The following is a 21,599-nucleotide window of genomic DNA, read 5'->3' as shown; positions in this document are numbered from 1 at the left end:
GAATTTTTTTCTGTTGTTCAACCTAAACGTCCCCTGGCACAGCTTAAGACTGTGCCCTCTCATTCTGTCACTCACTGCCTGGGAGATGAGACCGACCCCCGCCTGACTAGGTAGCTGTAGAGAGTGACAAGGTCACCCCTGAGCCTCCTTTTATCCAGGCTATAGAAGTTGCATCAGTGTAGGTCTGGAGGCAGCGTTGTGCTCAGTACTCTTAGGCATAATATGGCACCATACAGTGTGCTGGCACCCTGCAGCACTAATGTCCCTGAGTTAGACAGGGCACAAGCTGCAGCACAGCAACACCCTGAAGACATTGCAGCTTTTCTACATGAACAGAGCCTTGAAGTTGTGCCCAGAAGGTACCACAGTTCCTGCAGCACACACACAGCCATTCCTCTCCTGGAACAAGGCTCATTTATCCACATCCAACAGGGTGCACATCTATGTGGAGTGGCAAAAAACATCTGGACTACCACTAAGCCACCACTGTTTGAATGAGTATTGCTTAAGCCAGGAGTTGCACCAAAAAAGCTCCCAAAGGGTATAAAGTCTCTAGACAATAATCATAATAATAAAAATAATAAAGATAAAAGGCTGCATGTGAGTGTTGCTTAGAAAACTCAACCCACCTCTCCGTTTCTTGGAAACTGAGAAGGAAAAACCCCAAACAAAAACAAAAACCAAAAAGAACAAAACTCTACACAGCTGCATTTACAGGGTGCAAAGCCTGCCACTAAACCCCTGCTCCCTACTTAAAGCCACAGCCCTTACCAGATTAACCAGACGCCGCAGCCCATCGTGCCTATCAAAGAGCTCCAGGACAGCACGGAAGGAGAAGCAAATGGAGAAGAACATGGTGGCATGGCAGCAGCCCGAGGCATGGGAGCACTCCATCAGCCACAAGGTGTAGTTCACTACATCTGAAAGCACATTATGGGGGTGCATGCACACCTAGAAAGCAAAAGAACATTCTTGAGGAAGACTTCAAACATTGCTTAAGAGATTTGGTCCAAGGAGAATGAAGAGTCTTTGAGAAGCAGAGGACAAGTATCAGCAATTCTCAGCTTGACTTCGGACATCTGAGACATGACATAAAAAGTCCCATTCCCAGACCAGTAAAAAAAGCTGCTGACTAATAAAAACTAATAAAGAGCATGATTTGGCAATGTAGGACTAGAAATTGGTCTATTCCCAGAGTAAAGCACAATGAATACAGCAGCCTTAGTGTAGTATAATTCCAGAGTCCTCCTCCATACCACTTCCACATATCCAAAGAATGCTTCACTAGAGGCAGACAAATTTCCACTGAAGAAACACAAATTCTGCTCAGTGAAACCAAGTACCATATGCTATGTTAAGGTACTAGCAAACTCTGGCAGCACTGAAACCTAGGGGAATTGCAAGGATTGCCAAATCCAAGTCTAAAGCCTGACTTTTCTCTGGAAACAGACAACTGAGATGGTCTTTTCCTGCTCTCAGACCATGCCCCCAAGATGTGCAGACCATACACTCAGAACTGCACTTTTGCATTTGCCTATTTACTTCTACTGAGGAGGAACAGGGAACCCTCTGTCAGGGTCAGTGACAAGAGGAACTGAAGTGCTGGCACCAGCTGCTGTGTGCCAAGTTAGCAAAGCTTTCCATCTCTTTTCTGCTGGTGTTGGATATACTCAGAGAATGCAGTGCTATCAGCTTCAGACCTGAGGTCTGGCATGGACTACTTGACAAGTGACCATATCAACGTACCACAGACACCTGCTCTACCTGGTATCTGAACATACTGGGGATAACATCTGGCAGAACATCTGGAACCATGCATGAGGAAAAACAATCTCAGGTGTAGTAGTCCATTGGAACAGACAGGAAAAGAAAGGCAAATGAGAATGAAGGAGTTTTTGGTTGGGATTTTTTGAGGGAAAGGGGGAAGAATAGAATGAAAAGGGTGATTAAAGTATTAAGACAAGGCTGACAAATCTTCAGTTAATTCCCTAGGAACTGACATCCACACCCTTAAAACAAAACACTGTTATTCATACACACACCTCGAAACAATACACGATTATTCATATACCTCCTAATGCCTCTGCATATATCAATTAATCATCCATATAAATTTGCTTTTAAGCTTAGGAGATGTTTATTCACTGTTTGAACACAGGTAGAAACACTGAGAAATTATGGGAATCACTGCAGTTACAATAGAAGAACAACTCTTACCCTCTCCATAGCATCTTGATTGTATGACAAGTAATACAAACACATGGACACGCCTGTTGCTGCCATGGAAGGACGAGGAATCTCCAGCAACTTTTGCACTCCTCCATGAGCAACAAACTCTGTAGCAAACTTGTTGTGCAACAGCAATGATGCCAAATGCTAAGGAATCATAAAAGCAGATTAGACTAGGATTCTTGAAACATCAATTCCATCCCCACCCCATAGAAAAACAGACAGCAGAAAAAGTAACTGCTTTGTGCACCTCACTTCCTCCTCCCATTACATTTAATCCAGAATGCAATATTTATCCCAATGACAAAACCAAAAGAGGCACTACAATTTTTTTTACACATCTTGCAAAAGAAATACAAGAAAAGCAGAGCAACTCAGAAATTATCCAACAGGCCACCTTAAGGTCTTTCTGTTGTTTTCAAATTCACTCACTTTCTATTATCACCACTAACTATTTAAATTTCCATTCATATTTTGATTATGACATATTGCTGACAGAAGGAATTTTACAAAATGAGGTGTAAAGGCAATTAAAGGGAAGCCTGCAGCTGCACTGAAGTGTACTGCACACTGCTTTTCTGTATTACCTACACCTTAAGAGGAAACAGTAAGAGCCACTGTAAATCCCACTCTACTCCCAACTGAAGTAACCTACAGCTACTGTAGGAACACTGCTCCTTCAAAATAAATTCTCAGGCAAATGACAAAGATACAGAGGGGAAGGCTCTGGAGGATCAGAGGCAGAGAAGTTATTGTGAAAGAGGGAAAGGATGCATAGAAAAGTTTAACTTGTGCTGCTGCACTGCAGGTTTGGCTTGAATGAGGTTATTTTGTGTGGCTTTTTACCTTGGGGAGGTAACCTTAAAGACTACTCACACAAAACTAATACTTAAACCACTGAGATCAGAGATGTCATGTTGGGGCTTCTGGGAGTTAGATGCTTATGTTCCTTACCCCTCATAAGTGTCCTTTGAGATGGCAGGCAGTGGAATGAAAACCAGGAATGCCATCTAAGGGCAGCACGAACACAATCATTTGACAGAAAAAGGAATTTTTATCATCTTCAGATAGGTAGATGAAAGGTGAACTTAATGGCCTTTCCTGCACAATTAAGATCTTTTTATTCCCTCCTTCCTTTCCTGTTTTTTCATTTTAAGTGCTTGACACTTCAAAAATCAAAACTGTAATGCATTCAGCTTAAGTGAAAGCCACTTCCAATCCCAGGAAATGCTGCAAGACATCAACCTAAAGAAGATGAGCACTTGCCTCTGACACATAGCAAGCATATATTACATGTTTTTACAATGTTTATGGTATATTTTATATATTTTGAAAGTAACTTACCTTAAGGGCTTCAAAAGTGAGCAGCACATCGTTGGTTCGCTTCAAATCAATGTAGTACATCATCAGCTCCCTTGATCCCAGTTGCATAAAGATGGGTAGCAGCTGAGAAAACAAAAATGGGACACTAGCTGAATGTTTCATAGGAATTTCAAGGTCTCTTCTGGTTTATACTCTCTCAAACCCCCAGGTTTCCCCTATTAGCAGATACCTGTTATGAGAGGTCAGAGGTAACCAGCTCCATCCATAGGAAGCAATAAAGGTTAACAGACCTCTTGTAATACATCTGCTGACTGCAGCAAGGTGCATGGCAGCTGCCACACGGAAATCTTAAGACTCTCCTCCAAGTGCGGCTATGGAAGTCCACACAGAAACCACCCTGGAGAGAGGCTCCACCTTCCATCTGTGCAAAGACAACTACCCAACAACTGAACAGAAAAAAGAGGAGAGCAGGGCAACAGACCAAAACCCTTTGCATCATTCTTTGTAACACCTTTATGCTACCAATTCCTATTTTTATAGCCTATTATTGCTGGCATATGAAGCAATCCAGTCTGCATGCAGGGTGTTAGGGGGTAATGGTTTCACTGGCTCTCACAGAAACAAGGCACACATGTGCACACACAAGATCTACCACAAAGCAAAACTCTGTTGCTTTGTTCTGTTACTAATTAAGGTAAACCACAAAAAAGAAAAAAAAAAAAAGAAGAAGGAAACATTCTTTGGTAAATCTGATACAGCCACATTATTTTGTCCATTTATGTACTATCGGTTATCAAAAGCATCTGCATAACATGGGCCCTGCCACTTCTCCTGAGAACTACTACAGAGGTTTCACAAACCACTTCATTTAGAATTTCTGACTATTTACTCAGACTTTTACTTGCAGGACTCTATTATATCCACCTCAGGAAACAGGAAATGTCTGCATTTCAAACAAAGCTTCCAAGCACCAAATTTAGCAGGAACATGGGACAAAATCCCCAGGGCCATGCTCCAACTACCAGACCACACATCTGCTAGGTTCAGGTTTGAGTATTACCTACCAAGTAATATTCAAACTAATGACTTCATCAGCCTAGAAGTCATCAACAACTCAGGAAAAGTTACCAGTCTTAATCATGACAGGAAATATCAGAGCGTGATATAGCAGTTCTGCCAATTTCCCCCCACAATTCCACTCAGCTTTGTACTGAGAATTAGAGCACAGAGTGCTTCCTCCCACCTTCATATGCTCACCTCTTGGTACTCCCCCAAGGGAGTCAGGTACTGAAGAATCAGCCTCTGCTCTATGGCAGGAGTCAAGGGGTAAAGCGTGTAATTAGTGCCAATCACCCACGGGGACATTTCTGACCAGCTGCTGTTGGACAGTTCCACAAACATCCGCTCTGGTTCCGAGGTGGAGAAGCCCAGCTTCTGCTTGGCCTTCCGGAAGCCGTCTCTTTCGTGCTGTTTCCCTGATTTGCTTCTTCTCAGTCCCGCATCATCTAGCTTTGTAGCAGAGTTTACTCTGCTACTGGTCTTATGACTTGAATCGAGATGAAAGGAGATCTCCATATCACCAGAAACTTCTTCTTGCTCTCCATCTACTGTCATCTCCCCATAATCCATATCCACAGCCTCTTCATCGAGGGGCAGCAGAGGATCTGATGGCACTTTCCGAGGACTGGGGCGCTTGTTTTCCTGTTTTGTGGTCATTTCAGTGACCTGCAACTCCCGCAGCCGACGGAGCACCAGAGCCACCTATTTCAGAAAAGCAGCACTCATGAGAATACACTCCTTGCTTTGATCATGCAACTCATCTCAGCCATATTTTTTGTTATCATCCTATAACCCCTCCACAGCATACAGTGCTGAGTATGCTGTGGTGTACATTTGCCCAGAGAAATAACTTCAAAGTGACTGAGAGAACTCAAATCCATTTTGCTACAGCAACTCTCATTCTAAAATATCAGCACCGTGTCTCCCATGTGAAAAGGAAGTGGCTGGAAAGCCATTAGGAGCAGATGAGCTATAGTGGTGCTAACAGAACCACATACCAGTTTGCAGCATCCTTCCACCATCCCTGCCCAGCCTGATAAAGGCAACATTCCCTTTGGAAGCAGCAGCTTTGGTAAATCACAGTTCCACAAAACCAAAGGTCATGCTTTTACTTTTAATGTTTAGAAGAGAAGTCATAGCTGTCTCCATGTTGACTCACCTTTCATTTTAAAACCTCTGTCTGGTGGGCAAATCACAATGTGCAATAGTTACAGATGTAGAGCTTCTGAAAGTTGTTCTTTAATGAAAGTATGAATATGAGCCTCATTAAAAAGCAAAGTATTTGACTTCTTAGGTTTCCATTGGCATTTGGTATACAACTGCTGTTAACAGAATATCAGGCTGCATGTTCCAACTCAGGCAGGAAAGGATGGAAACCATGACCCTTACAGATAGTACTACAACCACTGTAAGACTCATATTAACCAGTGAATGTGAGCTGCCCATAAATAAAAATTATAAAGAGGTAACTGTACTCCACAAAGAGAAAGTGATTGAGAGATCATTACCAATTGGGAGTTCTCATCCCTGTAATTTGCAGCAATGTCCTGATTTTCCATAGCTCCTCCCAGCAGTCCTGTTGCATATGTCCTTAGTGGCTGATCAGCCTCTCGTGCCCATTTAAAGAGATTTTCAACTATGCCTTCCTAGAAGGGAGAAAACAAGAAACCAGTTCTAACAGTTACATTTCATCTTTAACTTCTCAGTCCCTTTAGCTTCTCAGTGAAAGCATCTGTTAGGAAGAATTCTCTCTTATTACAGTAATGACCAGGCTGGATTTCCTAGCAAGCATGTAATGCATAAAAATAACTGCTGCAACCAAAAAAACCCCACAAAACAAACAAACAAACAAAAACAACCCCCCCCCCCCAAAAAAACACCAAACCCCCCCCCAAAAAACAAACCAAAACCTAAATCTTCAAGCTGCATGAAACTATGCCCAGGCATCAGATATCTGGATTTGCACACCTGCAAAAAGTGGCCAGTCAAGGTACTTCCTAGGAGGCAGCAAAACACTTCAGGTATGAATTAGTCCAAACGAACAAGCCCAAAGTTCTGGTCAGTTTCACTAATAAAAATCTCCAGCAATTTAGCAAATTTCAAATAAGCTGTGTTGAACTTATATCAAATAAAATGAAATTTGGCTAAATTTAAAACAGACAATTAGAAAGACAACGGTTTAGAATGAAAGATCAATTTGTTTCCTCTAAATTGCCACTGGATTCAGAAATATCAACAATTATGACAGAAATCTTGCACATAATTTGAATTACAGGTACAATATAATAGAAGATCAGTGAAAAGTAATAATGAAGAGACACATTTTAACAGGAACTCAGCTTACAGATTTTTATTGCCTGTTATATACTTAAAGACAATTGCATTATTATTTCAATGCTCTTATGTAATCAAAAAAAAGTCTAACTGATGAGCTGTGAAATCCCTTGGTCGCTAGAGGGCCTCTTTGAGACAAGAACAACAACCTCTTTCCAAAGCCTCCTATGTACAGGAGTCCTAAGTGCCAGAACAGAGCTCTAGATATTCTCAAGTGAAAAGGAAAGAAGCCCCTCAGTGCAAAACTTAATTTCATTTCAGTTTACAGAGAGCTTTTGTCCCTGGAAAAAGACAGCTATATTTTCCTCAAATGGGGAATTACTGTTTTGGTTTTAAATTGTTTTTTGATCAAGGCTTCCCAGCCTCAGCTTTTGGACAGATCACAAAGAGCTCAAACTAAATTAAATCTTTCACAAAGGGAGCACATTATTTTCTTTTATCGTGCTTTAGAATTCATCTGCATATTTCCAATAGTAGAGAAATTAATTTAGAACTCCTGTATACAGCACTGCCTCATTTCCAAACTTCAGAAAAATATTAATTCTAACAGACGAGGAAACTGTGGCTTGAGGGAAATTCACTTTCTCCTCACTTGCCACTCTGTGTGCATTCCTTCAGAACAACTCATTAGTCAACATGTGAAGTCTGATTCAGCTGTCCATCACAGCTGCAGATAATGCCCACAAAGCTTGTGGATTTTAGACTGCTTAGTTAAAGTATGACTTGCTTATCACTTAGCTCTAGGAAAGCTATTGCTCAGCCAGAGCTGGGGATTACTGGGCAAGTCCTCCATGTTCTATACAGCCTGCTCCATTCACAGGCCTAAAGTAACAATTCCCAAAACATTACATTACATTCCAGCTCCTCTGTTTCAATCAGTTACATCACACTTGAAAAAGCTATGAAATACCCAAGATTTGATTAGCTGAACAAGCCAAGAGCAAAAAGCCCCAAACCATTAGTGAGACTGAACAGACTGGCTCTCAGACACAGGATTTCAATATGGCTTTTTACTGGCTTTTCTTTTGGGAAATCTTGTTGGAGTACAAAATAAAGAAAGCTTAAAACCCAAGCTTTAGTGCAGGTGATACCTTTTCCTGGAAGACAACAGCTGTTTCCAGTCCTGGCATGATGTCCAGCAGAAGTCTGCAGGCAGCAGTGTTTAGTGGAGGTTCTCTGCTTGTCATCACATAAGCATTCACTAGCTGGAGAAGATCAGGAACAGCACTGGTTTAAAATTCAACTGTGACCAAACCCAGAGCAGTGAAAGCCTTACAGCTCCCATGGCAGGAAAATAATAAAGTAAGGAATGCCAGTCTAAGCCCTGGATCTCAACATGACCAGCCTTTAGCCTGCTCCCTCAGTGCCTTAGAAGTCAAAACTAATTCTCAGAGAAGCAGAGAGCCTCTGATCAGCTGTTCACTGACTAAATATCTATCTTGAACTGATCTGTAAAGACAAAAGCCTTGAAAAACTGTAACAGTAGAAACATTAAAAGAAAATTCTTTTTCGTTAACATAAGAAATTGCACATTTTTAACTGCACATGTATTTCCTTATCACTTGCAGTTTAAGACAGAGAGAGACATGCAAGCAATCTGTCAGAATCCTTCCAGCAATGTGTACTGATACAGGTGCTTGCAGACATGCAAAGGTAACAAAATTCTACCTATTAAGTCATGTTAGAGTTTAACAATGCAAGTGGAAAGGCAGACTCTTGCCTCCTCCTGATTCTCTGCCTGAGTCCTCTAGAGCTGACATGCTCTTCTGTTCCTGCAGGCAGTCTAGTAGTTCCAAGCACTCAGAAACAAGGCACTGGAATTAGTGGTACTCATTTCCATTATAGAAAGAAATCATGTTTTTGGACTTGTATTAGAGAAGCCCCATTTTCTTTAGAGAGACCGACAAACCTTGAAAACAACTAATCCAGTTGTTGCTACAAACATTCCAATAGCTCAGGAACCCCCCTTTACCTGAGTCACTCTAACAGTGGCAAAAGAGTTGCTCTTAAATTCAACTTAAAAACTAGTATTATGGAAAAAGAGAATTCTGACACTGCTAAAATAAATATTAAACAAGTAACAAGGTCAACCAGCACAGAGGAAATAAAAGCTATAAGGTGGTGTGAAGAATTGACAGAGAAAGTTCTCAGAGCAAACCTACCGCATTCATGAAATCATCATTCTTGAAGAGTATCCTCAGTAAGTGACCAAGCATGCACTCTGGGTCTGCCCGACCTGTGGGACAAACAGGAACACAGGAAAACACTCACCTTCCTACCTCAAGATGCCAACATTAATATTGAACTGCTACCTTCAAACTGTGGGATGCTCTAGAGTCAGCACTACAGAGCACAACTTCCCAGTAAAAAGCAGTGTCAGACCTCAATCAGCAGTTGGTACATTCAGGCTAAAAGCTGTTTACTTCTGAATATGAGCTACCAGGTAAGCACTGGGACACAGCTGGTGCTGCCACCACCGCTCAGGACACCTCACCTGGGTGTCGGTCATCAAACGGGTCTGGGTCCCCTTTGCGGTACTCTTCAGTCTCCTTCTCGATCAGCTCGGACATTCTGCAGCAGGAACAACACAAAGTGAGCAGAAGTCACACTCCTAGAGCACAGCTCCTCACAGTCACACATTTGTCAGAGCACTCCAAACCAGCCCACCAGCTTTCACCAGTGTTCAGTGCCACCTGAGGATTTCTGACTGTCCACAACAGGAGGGGGAGAGAGTACACTGGCCTCTACTATCTCATCTCATTTTTAGCTCCAGAATGCACTGAACCCATAGCGACACCCCAGAGATGCTTTGACACTCTGAAAGGCCAACACCTTTTATGTACTCATGTTAGACTCCTTGTGGTGTTCTACACACAGTGTAGAGAACTAGAGTAAATAAAGGGCTTGAACAGTACTTCTTACCACCACAGTGTCTTTTGCAGCAGAGCAAGTCCTGAACAGGTAACTTATTCCTCCCCTTTGTTCAGTCTGTGCAGGGGCAGCTGTTCAAATTGTCTGCACAGTTTTTTGTTATTCTGCGCATTAAATTTCAATTGTGTTGTAGAATTAAATATAAATATTTCATAAATATTAAATACTTTTATTAAGTGCTGTGTAACCTCTATTCAGTTATCAACTTTTTACCATGCATCAACTACCACCACGGATAAGACAAGGAGAAACTCAGCCAGCTCCCTGTTCACAGATCTTCAAAATACATTAAATGCTCCTCTCTATCAGAAAAACAAAACTGAGCTGTTTTGGTGCTATCCTTCCCCTAAACTTAGAAGCAGCCTCAGCAGACATAAGAAATCCTATGCTCTAACTCATTTAGAATGAGCAGTAAGAGAATTATTATTTTTATTTACACAAAATCAAGAAGAGCAAAATTATCTAATGGTCAAGCAACAAATAATTCCATAGTCATTCACTGTCCTTCTCCATGTAGTGTTACAGAAAAAACCTATGCAGTTTGAGGTGAAATAAAGAGCACTCAATTCAATTGAAAAAAACATTAGGAAATTAAATCTCATTTCCTTGGTATAAAACACGATTCCTTTCCCTCTACAGAGATCCAGAGTGGGAGGCAGCATCTATGTGCAGCACACCATTTTAAAACAAGGTCTTAATACCTCACAGTAGTTATCTAGGCAGAGTTTGTCACAGGGGAGGGAAAACTGCTGGAAGGCTGCAGTAATCCCTGGAAAAATATTTGTCTTTTACAGAGTATTTCCCTTACAGAACACTGCTGACTTCTATTCCATGCCTGTTACTTTCCAGAAAATACCCAGTGTTCCCAGGCATGACTAGAGGCAAAAATGTACTTAGTCCTGCCTCTGTAAGCTACACTGACTTGCCAGTGAGACAGAGGATGACTCCTGCCAGATTCTAGAAACAGCAAATTAGCTCACTGGGAATGAGCAGAGAACTTTCTTGCTTGCCTTTGATCTAACAATTATCTTTCAACAAGCTGTTGATCTTGTGGGGTTCCAATATTTACTTTTATAAGCCCGATTGTGAAAGGATGCAAATTGTGTCCCTTGTTAATAATAGGTGGCACAGCTTGAGCTCTCAAGAAATTCCGGCAGAAGCAAGTCACTTAAATACTCCACTGCCAGCTCCTCATTTTTTTCCACAAGAACTAATAGCTTGAGGGATGTCTGCTGACAGAAAACTCAGACAAATGGGGAGCTGGGAAACAGCACTCTCGCCTTGTCAGGTCTTTTGAGGTGATAATTAGCATTTTGGTGATGTGCCAGAAAGGACAGACAAGCAGCATGGAAAGTGAGCACAACACTCTGGCCAGTGCATCTTGTCTGGGTAGGCAGCCAAACAGCGAGCCAGCTCCCAGTGCTTTCAGGGACAATAACATTATCACAGGCTCAAAGAAAGACAAATGTGAATCACTAATTATGGAGGGTTTTGAGACAATTATTTACAACTCTTTGACCAAAATTAGGAAAAGAAAAAAAAAACAACAAAACACACAAACATTGCCTCTTTGAAATTTACCTTCAAAAAACAAAAAAAGGAGAAAAATCAAGCTTGCTTACGATACCCTTCTTTTAACCAACACATACAAAGGCGGTTTGTGACTTGACTTAGATTTATCTATCTAGATCCAACAGCTTTGTCAATTCTCAATTGAAGCAACTGAGTGTCAAATAACTACCAAAGCTCATTTCTGCCTTCTAACTTAGGCACCCGGTATACAGGGCTGTAACAAAACACAGTTCACAAAACCACAGAACTTTTATTCAAGTTTCAAGATTTCTTTGATTCACTTGGCATTATACTGGTTCTGCAGACACTTCCAAGCCTGCAGACAAGATGTAGGATTTACACTGAGCCTTTTACTTCTAATTTTTTTTTCTCTTTACAACTGTGTTTGGAAAGTCAGTCGGATCCTCATTTCCGCTTGCCACAAACTCAGCTCACCTTGGGAGTGGGGAAGGAAGGACAGGGCTATACAGAAAACTTTGTCAACTTTGCAAGGCCCCCAGTGATCTAGATGGAACAACAAAGCCATCCTAATCCTGCTTTGTGTCATCACCTGGCATTAACGACCAACTTGAGCCTTTACAGCAGATTGCCAGAGCATAAGGTGCTCTAGGATCCCACACCACAACACAGCTGGTTTGTGGAGATGAAGTTACAGTGTTAAACTGCTGATTTATTCCCTTGATGAAAGAAGCTCCTGGGACACAATAAATTGCCTGAGTCTCATGATTTGCTTGATTGGTTGAACATGACTTGCATCCAGTCTATGAAGTAAGACTATTACAGGATGATTTCAAATTACAATGTTTTCAAAACCATGTATATTACATATTTGGTTTTTGCTGATAGGCTTTCCAAGCAATTTCTTCAGTTCATACCTTCTAACACTCAAGTGTTTGTAAATCCAGCTTTTTGGAAGTGACAACTCAGCTGTGGTTTGTTACTGGTGCTCTAACTGTTGCTGTCCTTGTCCTGTTACTGCACTCCCACCTGTGCTGCCTCAGCATCACATTCAACAGAACCCCATCCACACAGGGAAGTTTTCTTTCATTTAGATCACAAGGAGGAAGGAAGTAGAGAAATATCACTCATCAACAAGTATAACCACAGCTCCCTCTGCCCTAAGACCAAACCAACATGCAAGGGCATTGCTCTGCCTCATGACATTGGCACTGCAAGCTCCAGTTGGTGAGGATTCCTCAGGAGCATCTCTACCAGCAACTCTAAATATCTAAATAGCTAAAACTCTCTCCTACAAACAGAAACATGGCTCTCATTGATAAGTGAAGCACTGTAAATCTAATTTCTGATTTTAACTTCGGGTGAAATCCCCATGCTACCTTAAATAAATCTGTACTATCTCCACTAAAGCAAAAATACCCAAGCCTTCACCATTCACAACCACTCTGCCTGCTGCACAGAAACCTTGAGAATCAACAAAGTTATCAGACTTGTCTGAGCATAAATAATATAGGGAGCTCCAGGAGCTGAGGGGGAGCAAGAAGAGTCAGACTGCTATAAGCATCAAAAAATATATGTTTAGTTAAATGTCTCTAAATTTCTTAGAATACAGTAAATTTCTGGTTATGCCTACAAGAAAAAGCCTTGAAATAGCACACGTTTCCCTCAGACAATAGACAGAGATACACCAAAACCTGTCTCATGATTTTCAAGAGACCCACTAATTTTCAAGTGTTTAGGGTTGGCTTTCTATTGCTCTTCTCCTCCTTCTATGGTGCTATTTTTAAAATGCAGTAAGAACAGCAAAGAAGTTGTGCCCAGTGGGTGAGGCACAGCACAGACCTGAGCAAAGAACCTCCACCAGATTCCTGTTACTTCCACCCAGTGCCAGCTAGACTGCTCCTAAACTGCAGAGCAGTTGAGTCCTGCACACATGAGGCAGGCCATGGATCTGCCAGCAGAGCCATGAGAAATTGGAGGAATTTCTGCAAACCTCCCCTTAAAGCAGGAATAATGTCAGTCTACCCAAGTGAAGCCTGGCTTGGGAAAACACAAACATAACTGATTATTCAAATCTTTCTTTTGTACTAGATACTGTCTTATAATTAATGGTGTTACCTAAACAGCCCCAAATAATTTACTGGTCCAGGGCACTACAATGCCAGTCGACCATCACACAGCTTAAAAAACAGTCAGGTTTTAAAATTTCACTTTAAACATGCCCTATGAGCTTCATTAATACCTTCTCAATATAGTTCCTCCTACTCATCCTACTCTCACCCTTTCATTTAATCTGATCAATGTCACTGCAATCTCAAACCCCTCACATCTTGCTTCCCATCTCAATGAATGTTTTACAAGCTTCAAGTGAAGATACCGAAGTTATTTCAAACATTTAATGATGCTCCTGACTTCTCCTATTTCAGAGTATTTGTAGAGACAGTGTAAGATGTCATTAAAAGTTTTTATTTAAATACCACACTAACAGTTCATTTTCTAGACCAGGAAAAAGAATTACAGGTTATCAGGTATGTGAACACCTCAAGAAAAAAACAAGGTAAAATCTGCTGTCATGTAACTTCAGCCATTCAGCTTTAGGGATTTACTTAATAGATCTCACCTGGTGAGAATAGGGACCATGTCTTGCCCGCTGCCATGTTCTTTCTCCCATTGCTCAAGCAAAGTAGTGAGCTCAGCCTTGGAGTCCACATGCCCAGATCCTGAAGTCATGGCTTAGCCTAAGGCAGAGGTAAAAACCAGGGGGAAAAAAGGCATAAAAATGAGCAAGAAATCCCACTCTTTTACTGTATTCTTTGAAACAATCTAAATCAAATATTACAAGTCATTTGAAAGAGGCAAATAATACTCAGCAAAAAGGAGTGAGAAGACAAAGTGACAGAACAGTGCTTTCAAATGTGAAAGTTTCTTTCCAGTCCTTTGCCTGCAGACTAAAGAACATGTGCACCTCTGAACACAAGTCCTGACTGGTGCTCCCCAGCCCTGACCAGGCTGTTTGGAATGCACAGCTCACCACAGCTGTTGTTCACTGCCTGAACCTTTTAAAAGCTCTACCTCAACTCCAGGAGCAGACCTGAGTTACCCTTTGCGGTGATTTACTCAAGAACCAACCCAGCCAGGACAGCAAGATTGTGATCAGTGTCGTTATCCTAGTTTAATGCCCTGCAGGCAGCGGTGGAGGCACCAACAAACTCCTGGGGCCCACAGTGCTGAGGAGCAGAGGCAGCCCCCGAGTGCTGCGGGCAGTGAGAGCAGCCCCAGGACAGCCGTGGCGGCAAAGAGCCGGGCAGCACTCCTCCAGGGCTGCCACTGCTCCTCCAGGGCCTGCCCCACTCCTCCAGGGCTGCCACTGCTCCTCCAGGGCCTGCCCCACTCCTCCAGGGCTGCCACTGCTCCTCCAGGGCCTGCCCCACTCCTCCAGGGCTTCCACTGCTCCTCCAGGGCCTGCCCCACTGCTCCTCCAGGGCCTGCCCCACTGCTCCTCCAGGGCCTGCCCCACTGCTCCTCCAGGGCCTGCCCCACTGCTCCTCCAGGGCCTGCCCCACTGCTCCTCCAGGGCCTCCAAGAACAGCCAGTGGCTGCAGGAGGAAGGAAGGATGATCACAGGAGGGAGCACTGGAGCAATCACTTCAGATTTATCAGCCTTTACTTGCATGACAGCAGCTGACAGAAGATTTATCTTCCCATCCTCAAAAGTGAGAAACTCCTACAGCACTGAGTGACTTGTTGAAGCATCATTTAATGAAGGAAACTATCACTGTAGGTTCTGTTTAAGCCTTTAAATTTCCAGGTGTCAGCTTTTACCGAACTGATAAAAACCTACTAGAAATATTAACAGCTTAAACTAGAACAAAATCTGTCTCAAGATACTGCCATGCCCCTAGTTTCCAACCTGACAGACTGACTGCTGTGAAGAGTTGTGATTTCTGGAGGAAGGAATACCCAAACATAATTTATAAACTGACTTGGTATTGGAGGTAGGGTGAGTACACCAAGCAAAACAGATTTCTTCACATCAAAAAACACACAAAGATTTTCAGCATTTCATTAGCCATAACATAGCCAATATCCATCTGTCATGAGATTAAATATCCATTTGTCATAACCAACCCAGAGAAAGAAGTTCCAAACCAGTGTTAAATACAGAAGTGTTTAAGACAGTGACATACACATCAACTCCTGAAATACACATTCAGGAGTCAGTCAATAAAGGCAGCCATAGCACAGATTATACATGCATTTATAGCCCAAGTTGTCTCTGAAAAACATCCCCACAATTTAACTGTGTGCTGGACACTTCCAATTGGTTTAAAACTTCTTCTCACTCAGGGAATGGATGAACAATCCTACAGTTCTACCTCATGTCTCATAGGTGCTTCTGAATTTAATGTACTGTGACTGGTTAGTTAAATGGGAAACAGGAAGTTAAGAACACTGGCTGAAGATTAAACTGGCAGAAACTGCACAGAAGTTATCACCCAAAGACTATGAAAAGATAAACCTGTGATTACAAGAACACCATTTTGTTAAGTACTATATGCAGTGGACATATGCTAACCAAAAAAGCTACCTAAGCATGAAGAAAGATGATGCTTCCTGAATCACAAGTAATTACGATTTTATCTAGAGCACTTATTATTCATTCATTCATTTCAGAACTACATCAGGAAATTCAATGCAAATGCATAAATTGCTTAGGAAGAAACACTACCTAGATGCAGGCAAAAACATACTGAAATTGTACACACAGACACACTCCCAAAACACCTTCAAAACTAAAAACTACTCCAAGCTCATTAAGTTCCATTTCCTTTTTCATTAACTGAACACCACTTGCCAGCAGCTCTTCAGAGCTTTTAAATATCACAGAAAAACATTCAGACAAATCCACTCTGGGCCTCAGAACACAAGTGCTGTAACAGAATCTACATTCAACCATTTCAGACATCCCTATCTTCATTCTGTACTCAAGAGATACAGCAAAAAGGGCCCTGTGACCTCAGAGCTTGTACAGGGCCTGTGCAGGCTCCCCTGCAATCTGGAAAACAATTTACTTCCTCTAACAACCCTTAACTGCTCCTGCTGGAAAATAGAAAAGGTCCAGCAATACCTGCAACAGGTCAACGAAGTCCCAGTCAGGAAGACCACAGGAACTGCTCACTGCCCTCTGGGACACCATGTGCTATACCAAAAATCAAGTGAAAAAATCCCAGCTATCCCTAAAACCTGCCTCAATAAAGCTCATTACTGGTCTAAATAACCAGTGCTGACAGAGAGCTGTTTTCCTAAAATGAAGTTATAGCATAGAAATGCCACCCTTTCTATAGGACACAGCAGTGACAATAAATGTCTTGCCAAGGCATCTCCTCTCTTCCACAGGCTTATCCCTTCCAATCTATGCAAATAAATACAATTATTTTAGATGACACCACAGAAACGCCTACTGGGCTCACTTTTTTCAAGAATTTCACCCTAAATCAAAGTGAAGAGCTCTGCAGAGAAGACAAGAACATAAATGATATGAACTAAATGTAACTGTCAGCAATATACCTGGCCTGATGGAGAGGAAACCTAGGAGAACAGCTCTGACTTTCACTACTTCCCTTTTCAGTACAAGTTGCTGCAAAAATTCAATCTTAAATTGCTCTCCAAGAACCAGCAAAACCGATCAGATTTCAATTTGGGGGGGGGGGGGGGGGGGAAGAGGGGGCAGAGTGATGTAATTTTTTTCTCTTAATAAGTTTTGAAAATCACAGCCTATTACAGATTTCACTTTGAATATCTAATAAGCTAAGGAATGGGATTTTTTCCCAAACAGTACTATTGCCAAAATATATTTAGAATCAATATTAACAAAACACAAAGCACTTACTCAGAGAATTTGACTTTGAAAGACAAATATTTGCAGTCTCAACTACCACGGTGGCCACTGCAAACCCAGATGTGGCTGTTTCATCACACTGTGCTTGGTGCCCATGGCACTCCTGTAATGCCAAACACTGCCTGGTATTGCTGTGCCACAGCAAAGCCTTTATGGGCATTTCCCTCTGCTGAGCTGAGCTGTAAGAATGTGACATTACAGGGAAACCCAGAGAGTATTAAGACAGAGATTCCTCAAGGTACTCTCATGTTTTTGAAACCTCTGACACTTGAGTGTTTGAGTCACCTTAGTGAGACACCTCTGAGCAGCAAGGAAATAAAACTCCAGTGACCTCTAACCACAAACCTTGACTGAGTGCCTGGAACAGCTGGAGCAATTCAGCTCCACCCTTCTGTCCACTGGAGCCTCACACCAACTGCAACACCACCACAGCTCATTCCCTGACTGATGCTGAGCTCAGGGAAAGGATCAGCAGGTTCTGAACACACTGACTTCCCACAGATAAACATCTTAAAGCATGAAACCTCTTAGTGAGTATAAATATACTTGTAAAATCTGAAAACCAACAGTTTGGTTATTTGGGAAATGAACACAAAAGGCCTACCTTAGCAATTTAAATGCAAAATGAATGAGCTATATAATAAAACCAAAACTTATACCTCAAGCAAAAAAAAAAAATCTCCCAAAAACCACAGTTTTGATCAACTTTGTAGGAAGATTGCACATTTAAACAAATGTGCACATTAATTGAATGGACAAAAATAACATGAAGATTTGTAATTCCACATGCACGGGGCAACTCAAATTCTAATAACTGCACTTTGGGCCAGCTTAAATAGTCCAGTTTGACAATGGTCCCAAACTAAATATGGCTGAGGACAAAATGTAGGGAAGACTAACGTAATAATGTACTACTAATGAATTGGAATCTAGTTAATTGCCCAGCAAATCTGAGCAGTACATTTGTAGGTTCTTTCATACTAATGCTTTAACACAAAGAATTCCTTACTTTAGGAAAAAATAAAATTCTCCCTTGCATCACAAATATCCTTTTGAGATGAGGCACCTGACAGCTATTTGTCTAAACCTGTTGAGCCCGAAATAACCACGTGGAAGTTAAAGTATCACAAACTGTCAACACTGAAGTTCACTTGTGGAAATAATATACCACCAAGTAAGAAAAGCCTCAGAATCTCTGGAGCACAAAACGTGGTTTGGTGTCCTACACTGAAGGAAGTCTACGTTTGCTCAACTTCTTGTTTAACAGAGCTCCAAATTAGCTGTTATACTGAACATATCCCTAATGTTGCCTTTAAGTATTTGCTTAAAAACTCCGTTGTTGGGGTTTTTTTCTTTCTAAATTTTTTTTAATTAAGGTATTTTAAATACATGGAAAACCACAAGGTTATTCAGTTTCCTGGAATTTCTCCTTTTACAAAACAAACTTAAGAACTACGTTCTGATCTGGCAGGACAAGCCCAAAAAAACAGGAACAAACTTCTGCTGTCTACAAAATAAGGGAGGAAAAAAAAAAGAAAAAAAAAGAAGAAAAAAAAAAAAAAAGCCCAGCTCCCTTTCAACATCAATTCCTCTTCATGCGGCTACAAGGGGAAGCGCGGGCCGCACCTCGCGGGGGCGGCCGGTGACAGCTCCCGCGGGGTCCCGCACGGCCCGGCTCGGCGGGACGCACGGGCAGCCCCAACGTTTAGAGGTCGGCAGAAACCAGAGTGGGGGGGAGAGAAGAGCCACAGATCCTCCCGCCCGAGCAGGCCCAGCGCAGGAGGAAGAGCCCGGCGCAGGGGGCGGGTCGGGCGGGGCGGCGCAGGCCCGGTCCCGCCGGGGAGGACGGGACGGGCCGGGCCGGGCCGGGGGGGGACAGGCCAGGCCGGGCCGGGCCGGGCCCCCCGCCCCGAGGGCGCCCCCTAGCGCGGGGGCGGACCTGCAGCCGACCCCGCGCCCCTGAGGCACCCCCCCACACACCCCGCGCCACTGCCCCTGCCTGGCGCGGAGGCCGCGGCCGCCAACCGACCCGGCGAGGCTCCGGGGAAACGGCGGCGGCAGCAGCGCGTCCCGCCCACCCCGACCCCGGTACCTGAGCGCTGCCCCGCGGTGCCGCCGCCGCCCCCGGCCCCTGCTGCCGGCCCCGCGCACCCCGCGGCGGCCGCGATCGCTGTGGAGGGCGCACACTTTTTTGCGTCACCGCGCTGCGTCACGGCGAGCGCGTCACGGCCGTGAGGGAGAGGGGCGGGGGCCTCGCGCTCGGCCGGCCTGCCGGGAAAGGGAGTTCGCGCGGGGCGCATGCACGCTTCGGGCTCTGTCGCCGCAGAGGGTGCTGGGAGCTGTAGTTGGCGAGGCGCGCCGCCATTGCCCAGCGCCGTGTTTTCGGGCGGAGGAGTCGGTGCTCCACCAGGCACTCTCCAGGGAGAGGGGCGAGGCTGTTGGCTCCGCGGCCCGGCGTGACACGGAGGAGCCGCCAAGCAGCAGCTGTCGGTCCCGATACCTGCGTGTCCGCCCCGATAGCGGCGTGTTGCTGGGCACGCCGCCATCCGCCCTGCAGCCCCACGGCGGGACCATCACCAGCTGCGGCTGCTCTTCCTTTCTCAAGGTTGGACGGTGTTCGCTGTGTTGTTCACCTCCAGCTGGACAGCGAGGTGTTTCACAGGGAGGGGAGTTTGCATGAGAGCTCGGATACCGAGCGCGCCGGCTCCTGCCCCAGAGTGATTCCTCCTCCTGTCTCCAGCTTGGGAAGGAACATCGTCCTGCTGCTTCACACTTAAACGAGGGCTGATTTTGGCAGCTGTAGTTAAACCCCACAGCGGAACTGAGCACCCACCTCCACCTCTGCCCTGGACCATAGCAAAGGAGGAAGAGGAGACTCTCCTGAGTGTCTCAGGAAAACTCCTCTCCCCACGTTCCCACCCTTCCTGCAGCTGCTCATTATGAGCCCCGGAGAGCTCCTCCACCTCCCAGTCCTTCCCTCCACCACTGCAGAAGTTATGCACCTGCCTGCGATGGGAGACTCTGTGTGCAAAGAAACCCTTCAGCACTGCACAGCCCATCCCTGCGTGCCTTCCACGTGCAAAGTCGTCTGTTCCTCTGGGATTGCTTTTCTTTGTTGGTTCACTGTGGGAGTATCCCTGCTCTGTGTGCTTTCACAGTGGCCATGAGCTGTCACTCTGCACGGCCCCTTGCCCCGCTCTGTCGAGTGGAGAAGATCCACGTGCCCTCAGCGAAGTTACCATTGCTGAGGGGAAGGAAAATGTGGAAAAGCACACTCCTCACCCAGACCCTCCTGGCTGGCTGCAGCATCAAAAGTATCAGACCTGCCTGCAGCGTTATTATCCAGGAAAGATCATCACATCCACAGCTGCGCCTTCCCCCCCTGCACAGCACCTGGCAGCCTCGAGGCAGCCATGGGGCTGTTCAGGAGGAGCTGCAGAGGTCAGCATTCCCCTCCTCATCCCCACGTTCAAAGGGCTGAGAGCGAAATTAGGGTTTCCAGTTCCTGCCAAATCTATGGTGCACTGGAGAAAGGGTCACTTCTCAGAGAAAGTGGTGTTCAGTTCCCAGCTCACCTGAGCCAGGTGAGGAGATTCAGAGCCTGCTGCTCGTTGCCAGAGCCTGGCATGTTGCTGGCACATGGCACAGCTTGCAGCCACCCCCTGGCTCTGCCACAGCCTCCTCTACAAACTGCCTGAAATGCTCAGGCCTCCAGCTCCTGCATTTCCACATCTCAAAGATATTTGGGAAGGATTCAGTCCAACATTCTTGTTTCCCACAGGGCAGGTGGGAATCCTGTTGGGCTCATCTGTCAGGAACAAGATAGCATGAAAGCAATGAAATCCCAGTTTATGCTGCTGTGCTCTAGTACACAATTGCCCAGGTACTGGCAGAAGCCTTCCTCATAGAAGTATAAAATATTAATAAAAAAATGAGTAAATAAGGGGAAAGAGGTCCCTCCCTCTCAAGGAAAAGCTTCATAAGCACCATTCCTATCTAAGATGCCCCACAGTGTCCACATTAATCCACTTTCTTGCAATGCAACTGCATAAATCCCTGCCCTGGGCAGTGTTTACACAGGTTGAGATTCTGCTACCACACTTACAACATTTGACTGTCAGTCTTGATTAACTCCAGGATGATGAGTGCAACAGTGGGAATCCTGCAGCACTGGATGCAGTGAGTAAGCCCCCACCCTGACAACAACACTTCACCTTAATGATGCAATTGAAGGGAAAAAAGCCACAAAACAAATGCAAAATATGGTTGTGGATTGCAGAGCAATGAAAAGGAG

The 21,599-nt window shown here is 44.1% G+C and overlaps 1 protein-coding gene across 1 annotated transcript in view; it reads right to left on the bottom strand.

Annotated features, from left to right (window-relative positions):
- The window catches only part of DCAF1 (DDB1 and CUL4 associated factor 1), a 47,870-nt gene extending 28,357 nt beyond the window's left edge, over positions 1-19,513 (bottom strand). Inside the window, exons 1-10 of the mRNA XM_059856240.1 lie at positions 19,398-19,513; positions 14,027-14,144; positions 9,440-9,516; positions 9,108-9,181; positions 8,037-8,150; positions 6,120-6,257; positions 4,810-5,313; positions 3,574-3,675; positions 2,218-2,376; positions 772-951 (exon numbers count right to left, since the gene is read on the bottom strand). Coding sequence (XP_059712223.1) covers positions 772-951; positions 2,218-2,376; positions 3,574-3,675; positions 4,810-5,313; positions 6,120-6,257; positions 8,037-8,150; positions 9,108-9,181; positions 9,440-9,516; positions 14,027-14,136 — 1,458 coding nt within the window. The 5' untranslated portion in view covers positions 14,137-14,144; positions 19,398-19,513. The remainder of the gene's footprint in view (positions 1-771; positions 952-2,217; positions 2,377-3,573; positions 3,676-4,809; positions 5,314-6,119; positions 6,258-8,036; positions 8,151-9,107; positions 9,182-9,439; positions 9,517-14,026; positions 14,145-19,397) is intronic.
- Positions 19,514-21,599: the final 2,086 nt, after the last annotated feature.

The sequence above is a fragment of the Haemorhous mexicanus genome, chromosome 11, assembly GCF_027477595.1.
Source record: "Haemorhous mexicanus isolate bHaeMex1 chromosome 11, bHaeMex1.pri, whole genome shotgun sequence".
In the NCBI taxonomy this organism is placed as follows: domain Eukaryota; kingdom Metazoa; phylum Chordata; class Aves; order Passeriformes; family Fringillidae; genus Haemorhous; species Haemorhous mexicanus.
Note: the sequence above shows the minus strand (reverse complement) of the source record. Positions and strands in the feature narration are given on the sequence as shown.